The sequence below is a fragment of the Onychostoma macrolepis genome, chromosome 05 (assembly GCF_012432095.1).
Source record: "Onychostoma macrolepis isolate SWU-2019 chromosome 05, ASM1243209v1, whole genome shotgun sequence".
NCBI classification, from domain to species: Eukaryota; Metazoa; Chordata; class Actinopteri; order Cypriniformes; family Cyprinidae; genus Onychostoma; species Onychostoma macrolepis.
In genome coordinates this window covers 25,998,838-26,015,570 of record NC_081159.1, presented here as the reverse complement: position 1 = coordinate 26,015,570, position 16,733 = coordinate 25,998,838, and the positions used below count along the sequence as shown (strand labels likewise).

Genomic DNA, 16,733 nt, shown 5'->3' with positions numbered 1-16,733 from the left:
TTCCGTAGGCAACATTTTAAAGCATAGTTGGTGGGCTCCAATATTTCTGCTTCCTAAGATATCTTATTTTGCCTAAATTCTAAGGTGGCACCGCATCTATTATTTACAGAGAAGGAAATCCCAGAATGTACTGCGACAAACTGCAAAAATAAATCAAAGATTGTGATAAAAATCTTTTTTTATAGTTAATAAAATTAGCTTCATGTTTTATTAAAAGATTGTGTAGTTTTCAGTTTATTAAAAGCAGTTGTCAAGTATTGTTTTTTTTTGTACAATTGTGAATTTGTAGACTATTGCAAATTAGTCATTACGAGGGTCTATATTAGTTAGGACACCTATATAGGCAGCAGACAGCAAGGAGGCTCACAAGGTTTTGGATCGGAGCTTAAGTGTTAGACACACGGATCTGTGTTCAATAGCTGGAAAATATGTGATATACAAAATATGCCATGTGTTTATGTGGGCTTTATGCATGAAAAAACCTTCTTTATAAATTTTCTAAATACACAATAGGTCTGCTTGCCGTCATTGGAGATTTGTAAGTTGGAAGCAATCAGTAAGGCTCATATAAGAGGTGTTTATAGACACAACAATGGCAGAACCTATATGTTGCATGCCAAGCGCATGGAATGAATCCTGCACTGATTTAGGCGAGCAAATCCCGCTTCATTCACCCACATTCAGAGCATCTAATGAGTATCCCATACAGAGCAGATGCACATATCCAGAGACAACATCGTGCATATACGTACATAATAGGTGACACACATGCATTTCATTGAATTTCTGAATCACACATATAAATCCCTGGATACAAATCAGAGTTTGAGAAAGAGGGTGTATATATAAACAGTGGGATCCAAAGACCACACTGAAAATCTGAGATGTAATAAAAATATTATTATATTATGTTATGTTATGTTATGTTATGTTATGTTATGTTATGTTATGTTATGTTATGTTATGTTATATTATATTATATTATAAATCGGAAATCAAATGAAATCAAATCGGATAAAATGAAATCGGAATCAAAAAGTATAAAAATTAAGAACTGCATGTGATTCTAGGTTATAAATCAGATTGAAGAATCTTTTTTCAGTTGTCCACATTATCTTTTTTTTTTTTCTCATTAAGAACATTCCCAAATCATGCTACATAGTACAGATCATCAGGTTTTAGAATGATTGTCGATAATGATTTAAATTTTAATATTTTATAACATAAAATATATATAATTGGTACTGCTAAAAAGACTTTTAAGATCACTTTTTTTTGTATCAATTTGGTACCTAAGTATTTGATCTGTTTTTACATCTTTCACCATTTAATCTGGATGGCTTAATCGGACTGTAAAACCTTGAGGTAGACACCTCTGACAATTTAATTTAGCTCAATCCGAATTAAATTTCCATCTGATTAGAAAGGGTTGGTGTACACCTGAAATAATCTGATCAATAGGAAAAAATTTGCATGCGAACACTGAAATCTGACTATTTTCTCAAACAAATATATGTCATCCACATGCGCAGTGCTATGATGGGTATGTTTACATATGTTTTACATCTAACAAACATCTGTGTGTTTATTATTACAAACTGGTCAGTTGTCTGAATATTTACTAAATATTTGCTAAAAAGCTGACATATATGACAGCTTTCTTTGTAGATGTCATCAGTGATTGCTTTAGTTTTCTCTAGTTCTGACCGTAGTTTTGTTCGGAATGCATATAACACACATGTAAATGAATATGTGAATCATTTTGCAGATTTTAGAGTTCATTTGTACAGAACTTTCAGAATCTAAAATCAGATTGGATTCATTTGTACTGATGAAAATTAGTTCATGGAAACAAAGTACTATATGTATTTGAGATGCATTTATTTCATGCTAAGTATACTACAAATAAATTTATGTGCTTAATAAAAATATCCTGCAATTGTACTTTTAGTGTACTTAAAGTCTGCTAAATTGGAACAACTAATTTTGTACTTGATGCACTTTAATTGTGCGGAAGTAATGCTGAAGTCCATCTAAAGATATTCTTAAGTAGCTAATTGATTGTGCTAAAGTGAAACTATTGCAAGTATACTTCAGGTAAACTTTAAATATTTTGCATTCAAAGACTGATATTATTCCAAGATCATGCAGTCCTCATTAATAGTGACATTTTATGCTTAATATTAAGAAATGTGTGTTGTGCACAAGTAGTAGTCCAAATAAAGTTTAATTATATTTTTTGTATAAGTAAGTCTCAAGCGATATGTCAGGAAATATAATACATTTGAACTGAACTTAGTATGAAATAAATGTATTTTAAATATATTACTTTTTTAGGGAACATACTGATTGTTACAAATGAAAGACATATTCAATATTTTTTTTTTATTATTATTATCTTGTTTTTTTGTTAGTTTTTTTTTTCCCCAGTAGAAGCATTCTAAGGGGTGGTCTCAGAATTTTGGCCTCTACATGCTGGATGAAACACTATGACTTATGTATAACCTCAGCCATTTTTCCCAACAGGCTCAGTCTGGCCGCAATTAGCCCTTTTACCTCACAAAGCCAGTCTCTCAACCTCTATTAACATAAACTGCTCTTTCAAACCTGGCCAGCGAGAGAGGCCTTTAACACGCATACAGGATCGGCTCAGCGTGTTCTCTTGAAATAGCTCAGTTTTGGCATGTGAAGGCGGTCCTCGATAAGCACGCGGGGGACAGAGGATGTGTTGCCTACATGGGCTTCACTTCTGCTCTTGCTTCAATAGTACATCATAAATAAAATATGACACGGCCTTCGAGTCGGGGCTAGTATCATGAGCACACACATACACACACTTTTGGACAAGGGAATAGTCCTGCTATATGAAAAAGGGAAGATTCTGGACGTGAGGTCATGATGACCTTATGTTTTTTCCTCAGGCTCTAAACCTGAGGGATAGATTAAGACTTTAAAGTTAACTCGACCTTTTTAAAGTAACATTGACACTTTTTTTTACTTTGACAAATTCTAGTCACAAAAATTCTACTTAATTTTTAACCAGATTGTGTAACAAGGTTGCCTTAGGCGGGGCTTGAACCCAGGTCTCTGGTGTTCAAAGTGGGTTGTGTTTCCTACTGAGCTAACTTCCAAGTATTGAAACCCAAGAGCAGAAGAGTAACGAGTCAGGAGACTTGAGTCTTTCAAAAATAAAAAATATAATCTTTACTTGAGAAACCAAGGTAACAAATTACAAATAAACTAGGATAGCTGAGCTTCCACAAAACAGGGAAATAAAAATAGACACAAGGGTCAAAAAGGTACAATAAGGCACAGACTTAACTTGAGAGCTGGTCACTGGAGTACGTAGGCTCAAGACTGAACACAGTAGCAGGGAACAAGAACACTTATAAAGGATAAAGCACAGGTGAAGGGAATCAGGGCTAATGAGGAGAGTACTGAGCAAGATTAGGTACAATAGTGCTATCTGCAGGTCTGGAGGGAGCATAACCAATAAGCTTAAGGAGAGCGTCCCCTGCAGGTCAGGAGTGGAACAGCAGTGCAGAGATGAGATCTTTACAGGAGCCCCTCCCCTAGGAACGGCCCCTGACGTTCTTCTGACTCTTCCCTTGGGCTCTGCGAAACTCTGAGATGAGAGTCGGATCTAAAATATCTCGAGCAGGAACCCAGGACCGCTCCTCTGGGCCAAAGCCCTCCCAATCCACAAGATATTGAACCCTGCCATGGACCCGTTGAGAATCCAGCAGCCTTCGGACAGTGTAAACTGGCTGGCCATCAATGATGCGAGGTGGGGGGGGGGCTGAAGACAGAGTAGAGCTGAAGACAGAGTAGAGCAAACAACAGGTTTTAAACGGGAAACATTAAAATTGGGATCTTCATAGACCTGGGCAGGAGGAGTCGATAAGAAACTGGATTAATCTTTTTGAGGATCTTGAAAGGACCAATGTATCGAGGGGTCAACTTGCGGGATTCCACCCGCAAAGGAAGATCTCTAGTTGAGAGCCATACCCTTTGTCCTGGACAAAGGGACCTGGAGGGCCATTACCTGGACCTGGCTGCTGCTGTTGGGCCCTCTTAACAGCCGTTTCAACATCCCATCGAATGGGAGCAACCACTCTATATGTGGGGAGAATGGGTTCTGGACAGGACTCCACTTCTGGTGGCTCAAACTGCCTCGAGAGTGCATCTCGCTTGAGATTCTTAGAACCTGGGCGATAGGAGAGAGTAAAGTTAAACCGGTTAAAAAAAAGAAGGTCCAACAGGCTTGTCAGGCATTCAGTATGTTTGCCTCCTGGATGTAAGTGAGATTCTTGTGGTCCGTCCAGATGAGGAATGGGTGTTTGGCCCCCTCCAGCCAGTGCCTCCACTCCTCCAAAGCCATCTTAACAGCCAGCAGCTCCCGGTTTCCAATATCACAATTCCTCTGCGTTGGGGTAACCTGACGGGAGAAGAAAGCACATGGGTGAAGCTTGTTATCACTCTTACTTCTCTGTGACAAGACAGCTCCCACTCCCACGTCTGAGGCATCCACCTCCAACACAAAAGGCAGCTCTGAATCAGGGAGGGTTAGGATTGGGGCAGACGTAAAGAGTCGCTTTAGTTTGTTGAAGGATTGATCTGCTCTGCAGGTCCACACAAATGGCTTAGCTGACTTCCTGGTCAATGCAAAAAGAGGCTTGGCAACAGAACTGAAGTTTCTTATGAATCTTCTATAAAAATTGGAAAAGCCCAGAAAGCGCTGTACCTGTTTTACTGAAGTTGGTCGAGACCAGTCCAAGACTACTTGTATCTTGCCAGTATCCATCTGAAGGCTGCCCTTTGATACCCTGAAACCAAGGAAGGAAACTTCTGGAACATGAAACTCGCTCTTTTCCAACTTCACATAAAGTCTATGTTTCAGTAGCTGGGCCAGGACCTGCCGGACATGCTGAACATGCTCTGGGTAATTGCGAGAGAATATCAAAATGTCATCCAGATAAACAAACACAAATGTATTTAACATTTCTCTGAGGACATCATTAAAGGCTTGGAAGACGGCCGGGGCATTGACTAGGCCAAATGGCATTACCTGGTATTCGTAGTGGCCTGTTGGGGTGTTGAAGGCCGTTTTCCACTCATCCACCTCACGGATTCTAAATAAATAGTAAGTGTTCCGCAAATCAAGTTTAGTGAAAACAGTAGCCCCTTGCAGGATCTCAAAAGCCGTGGTCATAAGAGGGATAGGGTATCGGTTCTTGATGGTAATACAGTTTAAACTTCGATAGTCTATGCAGGGTCGGAGACCCCCATCCTTCTTTTCAACAAGAAAAAACCTGCCCCCGCAGGTGAAGTGGATGGATGTATGAATCCATTGTCCATGGCTTCTTTAAGATATTCATTCATTGCCAATCTCTCAGGGCCGGAGAGAGAATAGAGCCTTCCACATGGTGGGCAAGTACCAGGAACCAATTCCATAGTACAGTCATAAGATCTATGAGGTGGTAATGTGGCAGCTTGGGCTTTACTAAAGACTTCATGGAGGTCCGCATACTCCTGAGGAACTCGGGATAACTCGGGACAATGAGCTAGAGACTTGGTTGTGACTGGCTCCCTTTTGGGAACGGCCATGACTTCCGTGGATTGGGTCTCAGAAAAAGATGCAGATCTCCACCTGGAGATGTCAACTGAGGGTTTTGGAAAAGTCTCTAATAGCTTGGAAGAATGGCAGAAGGTATTATCAGAAACTTGGCAGTTTGTTCCCCAGGTTCTAACAACCCCTCGGGACCAATCAATCTGTGGGTTGTGTAAAGTCAGCCAGGGAAAGCCAAGGATTAGAGGAAGCTTAGGAGAATGAATCAGAAAGAACTGTATCTGTTCCTGGTGTTGCCCGACCTGTAGCTGGAGAGGTGGAGTACATTGACTGACTTCTCCTGTTCCCAGAGGACTGCCATCAATTGGCGTGATATTTAGGGGTTTCCGGAGGGTGAATGTCAAGTTTCTTGGCCATCTCATAGTCCATAAAACTCCTCGCGGCCCCAGAGTCAAAGGCAAATACTTGGTGAAGTTGGTTGCCCTGGACGATGGTAGCTAGGATCGTTAAACCTGAGGTTGCTGAGCAGGGGATGGTTCCTATTCTCGCCCTGGCCCCCCTCCTCCTGGACGAGAGTTGACTTTTCCCAATAACTCAGGACAGGTAAAGCGAAAGTGACCTGGTTTGCCGCAGTAGAGACAGCATTTCTCTCTCATCCGTCGGTTGCGCTCAGCTTGGGAAATTCTAGTTCTACTCAGTTGCCTGGGTTCCTCAGGCCCACTGAAAGATGGAGGCAGCTTAACAGGGCTGGCAGACTCAAGAAATCTAGTCTCCTGCTGACGTTCCCTGAGGCGATGGTCTACCCGGATAGCCACATCAATGAGGGACTCAAGGTCCGGTGCCGGGTCTTGGAAAGCTAGCTCATCTTTGATCTCAGGGGACAAGGCATGGTGAAAGGTAGCCCTCAAGGCTCGTTGATCCCACCCACTCTCTGTGGCAAGAGTGCGAAACTCTATAGCGAACTCTGCATACACACACTTTCGGACAAGGGAATAATCCTGCTATATGAAAAAGGGAAGATTCTGGATGTGAGGTCATGATGACCTTATGTTTTTTCCTCAGGCTCTAAACCTGAGGGATAGATTAAGACTTTAAAGTTAACTCAACCTTTTTAAAGTAACATTTACACTTTTTTACTTTGACAAATTCTGGTCACAAAAAATCTATTTAATTTTTAACCAGATTGTGTAACGAGGTTGCCTTAGGCGGGGCTTGAATCCAGGTCTCTGGTGTTCAAAGTGGGTTGTGTTTCCTACTGAGCTAATTTCCAATTATTGAAACCCAAGAGCAGAAGAGTAACGAGTCAGGAGACTTGAGTCTTCCAAAAATAAAAATATAATCTTTACTTGAGAAACCACGGTAACAAAGTACAAATAAACTAGGATAGCCGAGCTTCCACATACAGGGAAATAAAAATAGACTTTTTATAAATTTTATATAAATACATTTTTTATATCTCCTTATACATGAGTGAATGAGGCATTTATATAGCGCTTTATTGTGTATTGCAATACACCCAAAGCGCTTTACAATCATGTGGGGGGGTCTCTCCTCAACCACCACCAGTGTGCAGCATCCACTTGGATGATGCTACGGCAGCCACAGGACAACAGCGCCAGTGCGCTCATCACACACCAGCTACAGGTGGAGAGGAGAGAGTGTCATAGAGCCAATCAAGTGGATGGGGATTATTGGGAAGCCATGATTGACAAGGGCCAGTGGAGGGAATTTGGCCAGGGGTTACACCCCTACTCTTTATGATGAGTGTCATGTGATTTTTAATGACCACAGAGAGTCAGGACCTCGGTTTAACGTCTCATCCGAAACACGGTGCTTTTTTACAGTATAGTGTCCCTGTCACTATACTGGGGCGTTAGGACCCACACAGACTGCAAGGTGAGCACCCCCTGCTGGCCTCACTAACACCTCTTCCAACAGCAACCTAGTTTTCCCAGGAGGTCTCCCATCCAGGTACTGACCAGGCTCAGCCCTGCTTAGCTTCCATGGGCAAACGGTCTTGGGCTGCAGGGTGATATATGGTATGGTGTATGATATATACATCAGGCTTTCATGATAATTTATTTGTTCACAACAGAAATGCATTTTTCATTGCATTAAAAAAAAATGTTTTATATATATATATATATATATATATATGTTTGTATTTTTCATTTTATTTTGTAGTAGTGTTGAATACCTGAGTGACCTTAGAATCTCATGTAAATAAAAAGTATGATACACAGGACTTTTCAGAGTTAAACTCACTTTAAACAGGCACTTTCTACCATTTGTTTTATTTCTGACTGAATAAATTTATTAATTTATTTAAAAAAAATATATATAGGTGCGTCAAAAATCGCGTACTTGTGCACTATTCTATGACTTTTGTAGTATAAATAGTGCGAGTAGTGTATTCACACTGAAAATTCCAAAAAGAAAAGGTGCACTTTAAATACCCGATGATACCCGGAATAACCGGAAAAAAAAAAGTGTGGAATGTTGGACACTTCATGCATTCAACTGTCGCAACTTTAATTATGTTGTGAACGGGGCGGGGCTATCAGACTCTGATTATTAATGACAAAATAACCTTATAAAATTCTTACACTACATGGTTGAGTACAGTGCATAAGTACATAGTGTATAAGTGCATAGTGTATGGTGCATCGTTTGGGACGTAGTACATGTTTCAGTCAGAAATATCAGTCAAAATATCCTGTTTTATGTCACTTCACAGAATTCAAATGGCTTCAGAATGCCATTTCATGTTGACTGTAAAATGCCCATATTTTACAGCAAGCCACTTGACCACAGCAACATACATCCTTGTTTGAATCCATAAAGCATTTGCTGCTAAACCAAGCAGGTTATTCGTAGTACAGAGCACACAACTGTAAATTGCTTCGAAAAATCTCATGGTAAAGGCAGTCTGTCACCTCAGCAGAGTCTTATATCTAATAGACTGTATCTTTGGTATCTTTTCCGTATGTGATAACAGGCCCAGGTTTCCCCTGTGAAGTGAAGTGTTTAATGGCTTGCAAAAGCTCCCGTGCTGTTATTTAGAGCTAAAGCTGTCTATATCCATCTGAGCTGGTGGTTTCACCCATCACGTGAGACTGTTCTGCTTGCGTTGTCTGTCACTGTAAATACTGCCCGCTATGAAAATGATATTCCTATTTGCATTCCCAACCGCAAGCTCGCACACTGCTGTCACTTTAAAATGATTCAGAATGAAGGGCAGCGATGACCCGTCTCTTGTGTTGGAGCAGTGTGTTATATTACTATGGTACTAAAAAAGCATAATTAAAAACATGTTATTACCACATTATGGGAACCATGTAAATGCAAATGTAGCATTGTTTGGTAAAAAAAAAAAAAAAAGAATACAATGGTTTGGGGTTATATGTATATATTATAGGTAATACTATGGCATTTTATGAATCAAAGTCCATGGTATTATCATCTAATACGTCATCATAGTACCACAACAGTATTTTTTTTTTTTTTTGCAGGGGATGAGAGACTCAGTAAACTCAGAGGTAAATCTTCATGTTATTACTGTAGTCTTTTCTGTGCTTAATTATTATTTGCCGAAAATAAACCTGGATTTGAATCAGCTTCCTTTGCTGAGAGTCCCTGTGTGTCCATGACCATCTGTTTAGGTTTTTGCTTAGAGGGGAGGAAATGACAGCGGTAGGCAACACCAGCACAATAGGCTTTTTCCAAACATGAATCGTATGAATTAAATAAATTCAGTGGGTGGGTGTTGTTGACCTTTAAAGTTTACCTTGCATAAAAATGAGATGTCAGGCAAAGAATTGAGTCGGTCGGCTGCAGGATAAAAAGCCTTTGCAGAGGCCTGTAATGAATTTTATTTCTTAGTGCAAGTACCCAAGACTTCCATTTAAACAAGGCAGGGAGGCCAGTAATGCACTTTGAATGAAAATTATGATTATGCAGTTTCAGCTAAGGCTATCAGAGTAATTCTGAGCTAATAACTCATTTACTCAGTGGGGAGATATTAAAGAGAACCTAATTCAGATGTTATTTGCAAGTCCAACATTTACGACCTCTCTCATGCTAAAAAATGAGAATAAAGAGGAAAACTATGTGCTTTTCAAAGAAATAAAAAGACTACAGCACAATGTGTAATGGAATAATGTGACAAGTGTTAAATCCTATAGTGCCATTCAACTGTGGTTGTTATTGTTAACAAAAAATAAAACTGTTAAAAATAATTTTCATTAATACATACATATATATAGATAGATATGTGGTAAGATTCACCGATTTGCATCAGCATAAAAATTAATGATACCATGCATCGAATTTAAAAGAGTGTGCATCAGATACAAGTTGGCATTTGTGTAGTGTATTTGCGTTGATAAAAAAAATATATATATATATATATTTATAAATAATTATTGTTTGATGTGCTATACTTTTATTATTTAGAAAGTTATTAATAATTTGTGGCCAATATTTTATATGTAGATTGATTTCTGCTCAGCTGTTTCTCAAGCGTGTTCCCTCTGCTGCTACGTGAATATGAAGTATCACAACACTTCAGAGATCCTGGCGTGTCCTGAGAGTTACATAGAATATATATATTTATATGCATATACAGGTGCATCTCAATAAATTAGAATGTCGTGGAAAAGTTCATTTATTTCAGTAATTCAACTCAAATTGTGAAACTCGTGTATTAAATAAATTCAATGCACACAGACTGAAGTAGTTTAAGTCTTTGGTTCTTTTAATTGTGATGATTTTGGCTCACATTTAACAAAAACCCACCAATTCACTATCTCAACAAATTAGAATACTTCATAAAACCAATAAAAAACATTTGAGTTGAATTACTGAAATGAACTTTTCCACAACATTCTAATTTATTGAGATGCACCTGCATGTATGTGTGTATATATATATATATATATGTATGTATATATATAAGTATGTATAAAAGAAAAGGTTGGAATCTGATTATAACAGATGTAATCTCTTACTGCCTAACACTAACTATATATATGCACTTGATCCCCAATTCTCATTGAAAATAAATGACTTCAGCTGCTTTGTTGCTGCAAATCACTGTCAGTGTGAACCTTTGCATGAAAAACTGGGTTTTTGTCCAAACCAGTAGTAACAAGGACAACCTCAATAAGATATTTTGGCACTACTATTTTTTTTGTGTCACACTGGGTCACCCCACCACTCCACATAGTTATTGCATCCATCCATTTTATATGAAGGACAAGTGGGGATGCTGGATCCCATCCCAGTGTCTCCAACCATAGGCAGCAAAACACCCTACATTTCCCAAAAGAATTGTTAGCCAGCTATGGCACCGCATACCCCATATGGGCATATTTTTGTATTATTATCAGTATTATTAGTGATATTAACAGACGTTTGGCAAACAGAAACTGAATAATGAGTCCTTGAAAAAGTCAATATCCAAACTCGCAGTGAGCATGTGTGTCCCCCGGCTGCTTTAAGTACAGTGCATCTCATCGCCATCGACCAGGGGTGTCGCTAGTGGGGGGAAAAGGGTGACAGAGTGCATAGGGCCCAGAGGTCTGGGGGGCCCGCAATTGCCTATTGGCCATCGGGAACACATTCCCTTCGAGTAGTAGGCCGACCGCCGAAACGAAGGAGACATCCCCGATATTAGGCGCTGTTTTTAAATTACAGCGCATGCGAAACCGCATAAAGCAAATACTCCAAAACGCGAAGCAGCGCTCCCCAATGCATCCGCCAGCTGCGTGTCAAAGCATATTCTGCCATGATTTATAAGAGACAAAGAGCAAGTCACTTGATCCATTCAGATCCATTTATTTTAAAAACCATATAACCATGGTTATGAGGACCATGGTTTTACTTCTTGTGACCACCATCCTACTAATACTTGTCAGTTAAACTCTGGATACTTCTTTCTTTTTAGATGTTTAGTTCTAATGAATTTTAATTTAAGTAAAATGTTAATTCAATAAGTGCCTGATTAAAGATAAATATCAGTGTCTTATATAAATTAGGTGCTTATTATTTACAAACAATAAAGTTCTTAAAGGGAGATTCACCCAAAAATGAAAATTGTCATCATTTACTCACCCTCATGTCATTCCAAACCTGTATGAATTTCTTTCTTTTGTGGAACATAGTTTGAGAAATTCAAGAATTTTTTGTCTATACAGTAGAAATCAAGGGTAAACAAAATGGTTTGGTAACATTCTACAAAATCTTATTTTGTGTTCAACAGAAGAAAGTCATTTGGAACGACATTAGTCTTCTCAAATCAGTCTAGCTCAAAATCAATGCTTTACTGTCAAGTGCTTTTCTATGTGACAAAAATGCATTAAGTTTGTTGCATTTGTCATGAATTCAGTAATATCTAATATCGTACATGTGGTTTGCCACTTCAAAGACAATCAGCTGTCCGTCCTGTCTTCCTGTAGGTCTGTCTTAGGCTGATGATACATGGGGCAACTTTTTGAGCAATTTGCCAGGCAACTTTTTTGAGCAATGTTGCTTGGGCACATTCCCATTGAGAATTGGTAACAAATTTCTAACTGGATGTTTTAGATCGGTCGTGAGCTCTGTGTCCGACCTATTTGCCCAAGTTGCCCGGCAACATTGCTCAAAAAGTTGCCCAGTGTATCATCAGTCTTACATTACAGACATTGCAGTTTATTGCTCAGGCCACATCTGCAGTCCTCATGCCTCCTTGCAGCAGGACTATGGCATGTACATGCAGGTGATCAGGAAGCCTGGGCATCTTTCTTCTTCATTCACTGTGGATAAAAATGATGTACCTGGTTTGGACTTTAAAGCAGTTTAGCCTGGCAAAGCTAAAAGATAAGAAAAGAGGTTTTTCCAAATGAAGAGTCAAGCCATTTTATGTGGAATACATTATTTTCAACCCTGACAACCTAAAAGGGCACTTTAGACATAAAAACAGTCAAGTGATGTTGATTGAAAACCAGTTCAAATAAGACTTTGGCTTTCTCATTCATACATGCGTGCTTTTATTTCTATGGTTTTAAATGCCTGTTTAAAAGCAAAGGGGCTCGGTGGAAAGTTTCTCCTCAAATATGCTGTTTTGATTGAAACATGAGGGAGAGAGAGAGTGGAGAGAGGGCTGCATAATCTTTGCTTTATTCCTGTCGGCCACAAGGGAAATAATTTACAGTTAGTTGTGCAACATCCCTGCAGCAATTCTATCCAAAATAATGAATTGATTTTTCTTGGAAAGCAATTGTGAAGTCAATGTGCTCTTTAATTGGCTTCAGCTTTTGAGATGTAATTGAAAGCATAGATTTATTTGCATGTGTCATCTAACAGGGAAACTTTTAAATTGGCAAGCTCAGGACAGAGTATTTTAAAAGTTAATCCATTACCATGGAGTACTATAACTGCTATAGCCCATGAGGATTTATACAAAGTGAATGAGAATCTCAATCCCATTTAAGTTTGTCACAAATGACTATTTTAAACAGGTGCATCCTTTTCTTCAAGCTTCGTATATTTTACAGCATGTATTTTTCTTTTACTTTCTGATTAATATCCATGTTCTGGTAAGTATTTATTCCAGATAATATATTTAAATGATTTACAGCTATTGTAATTTTCCAGTATCATAATAGTACTTTCCTCTTATGAAAACACTAAAAATGCTCTTGCCATTTATTTTAATTAAATTTAGTAATTCAGCTCATTAATTCTCATGATTGTCTTTGACAACAGCACACAAAAGTGCAATGAATTAAAAAAGATGTAGATCATAACATTTATGGTGTTTTGCCTGTTTGTATTTTGATTTATGTTTACTTCTTTTAATGTTTTTGTATGTTTATGTCTCATTGCACAGAAATGTTTTATGTATGTTTATATGACACATAATTCTGTAAAAATTAATACAACTGTACGTCAGAAAGGTTACTACAACATGATTATAAATTATAATCAAATACAGCCAAATTTCAATGTCAGTTTAAAACAAATGAAATGCTAAAGTCATGTTTATTTTATTTATTTATTTATTTTTTTCAAAATTGTTTATTATTGATTTTTTATATACTTAGCGGACTTTCCCGAAAAGAAAAAAAAAAAAAAAAAAAAAATTTCAATGCACTTATGATATGCTCTTTCATTATTTTTTAACTCCTAATAAGCACAGCATTTAAGTTCAAATCAGCCTGCACTGGTTTTGTGGATCAACCCTATTTTCTCTCTTCCCGGCATGCACTGGGGCATAAATAATGAATATGGTTGCATTGTTTGACTGTTTGCCAGTTTTAGCTACATTGTTATTGTTGATGATGGTGTCACAAGTAGTAACTTGAGTTGTCTTGTGATGTCAGGATGAATTTGTTTCTTTTCTCAAATAATCATTGTTATTTGTAACCAGTGTTGTGATTCATACCAAGCATTGACATCTGTATGTGGCAATTTAAGGAAATTTGTGGATATTTTTGTTTTCAATGTTTTTATGTGATGAACGTTCATGCCTTGCAAACCTTTTCAGACTATTTTGTTTACAGACAATGACTGCATTTTATACATTCATTCTACAATGTTGTATTATCATACAAAAATCATGCAATGTAATTACCAAAAATACACATATTTTGAAGAAGTTGCCTTGGAAAAATCTGAAGGGACGCATTCCTGCGTTGTGAACGCTTCTAATTTCAGGTGTCTGAATGAGTTCTAAAACCAGTTAACCAAAATTTATATTGCTCTGACATATTTTGAGAGAGAGGGAAGCTCATGGCTTTTGACTTTAATATAGATACTGTTTTTACACTTTATTAAGCAATTTAGCCCTGACTCCAGGGCTTTCCTGAACATTCAGGTCTTTGGAACAGTGAACTTCTACTAACCTCCTGACTCATGCTCTCTCTCTCATTCTCCCTCTTTCTTTCTTCCATATCCAGGACACTGAGATTATCAACACGGCAGTTCTTACTGGCCGAACTGTGGCTATCCCTGTCAAGGTGGTTTCCATAGAGCTGAACGGAGCAGTCACTGATGTGTCATCCTTTGTGCAGTGCAAGTCATTCAATGAGGACATTGTCAAGGTACGTCACGCCCACGTTGAGAGGTTTAGTGATCAAGGACTTCCTCTACTATTCTCATAATCAATCGTGGTCAATTTAAGAGACCATAAAATGACCATCAAAACCTCATTTAAGCAAAGTTTATATATGCTCCTGGGGCCACTGCTTTCGTGATCCCCTCGAGGGATCGATGCCTTTTCAGTCTCAGACAGTACATCAGAAGTGTTCAGTGCTCTGCAGAACAGCATTTCCCACTGAATTGCAGCAGAGGCCACACACTTGACTTGTGTTTAATGCCTCTCAAATGAAGAGTCTTAGAAAGCAGTGCACCAAGTAATCTAAAATGACACATCTTGCAGAGTTGGACAGTTCGGTTTAAAGAGATGAAAAATGGAAATTGCATCAATGTCATTCTGAACGTGTATTTTACTTTTATTTTCTTAGAAATAATTTTTTAATGCAGCTATTTTCCATACTGTGACAATTATAATGTCATTTAAAAATAACAACATAAAATAAATGAATTAACAAATCACCTAAAAAGTACCATTAAAAAAGGATGTAGCACCATTAGGCCACTAAATCCAAATTTAAGTAATTGTTGAGTAATATTCATTCACTCCAGTAAGCTGTTAACTCAAAAACTAGATATTTTGTGTGAAATTTTGTGGGAACTTCCAAGGGGGCTGTAGGACAACTTAAAACCATTTAAATGAATTTATTATTATTAATATGATTTATGTTAATATTATTATTGGTAACACTTTATTTCGATAGTCCACTTTAGACATTCTACCAACAGTAAGTAACTTTGCAACTACATGTCAACCAGCAGTCATTAAAGTATTAGTAGACTGTCTGCTTAATATCTTCTAACACTTTATTTTGAAGGGTCCACAACATACAACATATTGACTATGAGAAACTTTGCAAGTATATGTCAACTTATTCTACTAACCCTAAACCTGCTGTAACAGTCTACTCAGAGAGTTAGTAGACATGTAGTTGCAAATTAATGAGAATTAGTTGGCATGTAGTTACAAAGCTACTTATAGTTAGTAGAATGTCTAAAGTGGACTATTGAAATAAAGTGTAACCTTATTATTAATAATCAGTGTTGAGAAAGTTATTTTCAAAAGTAATGCATTAAAATGTTGCACTACTCCATAAAAATGTAACTATCAGCCTTACTTTTTAAGAAAAGTAATGCATTGTGTTACTTTTTGTCATCTGAGCTGGGCTTTGCTTATTTGTTTTTAATAATAAAAAACCCAAAAGCTATATTTTTGGCAACTGTAAAGGCCCTTTCACACCAAAAGTTAAATTAATAAGCCTCAGTCTGAAGGAAGTGCTTCTGCACCTCTCTCCCAATTTCTCTCAACATGGGGACAGGAGAAGTGTCAGTGAGTAAATGGGAAAGCAAAGCAACTTGCATTACTTATTTGAAAAAGTAACTCAGATATTTTCTTGTAAATTTAAAAGTAATGTTACTTTACTAGTTACTTGATTAAAGTAATCTGATTATGCAACTAACTTTACCTGTAATATTACTCCCAACGCTGTTAATAATAATAATCTAAATGAATGAAAATGATTAAAACACATAAAAATAAATTAACTTTACTTTTTTTGAATGCCTAAAAATTCTTAAATTGTATGTTAATAATCATGATTTTGAAAAAGAAAAAAAATTAGCAGACTACTAGTGGAAATATCTTACAATTTTGAAAACCATTGTCCATCAGATCAACAAAGTTAAAACCGCTGCTTTAAAATTTAATTCTGTGTCTTCTATGAAATTCCATCTCAATTAAACGGCTAAGCTTATGTATTTTAGTCAATGAATGAATTTATTTCTCTGTATTTACACAAGGGGGCAGTTGGTTCCACTTGAGGGCTTATAAATACTGGCCCGAAAATATTGCAGTGTCCTTTGCTGAAGGAAACAATCATTTCAACAATCTTCGCCATCTGTTCCATGCCACGACAGAATCTAAAAGTAGAAAACCAATTCGACAATAAACCATATCCAAAATGTAGCGAAATAATACTATGCCTCGGAGTGTCATCTGTCCGGCAAGATTGAGATCCATAAGTCATCA

At 37.6% G+C, this 16,733-nt stretch overlaps 1 protein-coding gene across 3 annotated transcripts in view; it reads left to right on the top strand.

Moving 5' to 3' along the window:
- The window catches only part of tmem132e (transmembrane protein 132E), a 331,715-nt gene that overhangs the window by 292,485 nt on the left and 22,497 nt on the right, over positions 1-16,733 (top strand). For all 3 annotated transcript variants that reach the window (XM_058774620.1, XM_058774621.1, XM_058774619.1), the window contains one exon: positions 14,509-14,652. In XM_058774620.1, the coding sequence (XP_058630603.1) occupies positions 14,509-14,652 (144 nt within the window). The remainder of the gene's footprint in view (positions 1-14,508; positions 14,653-16,733) is intronic.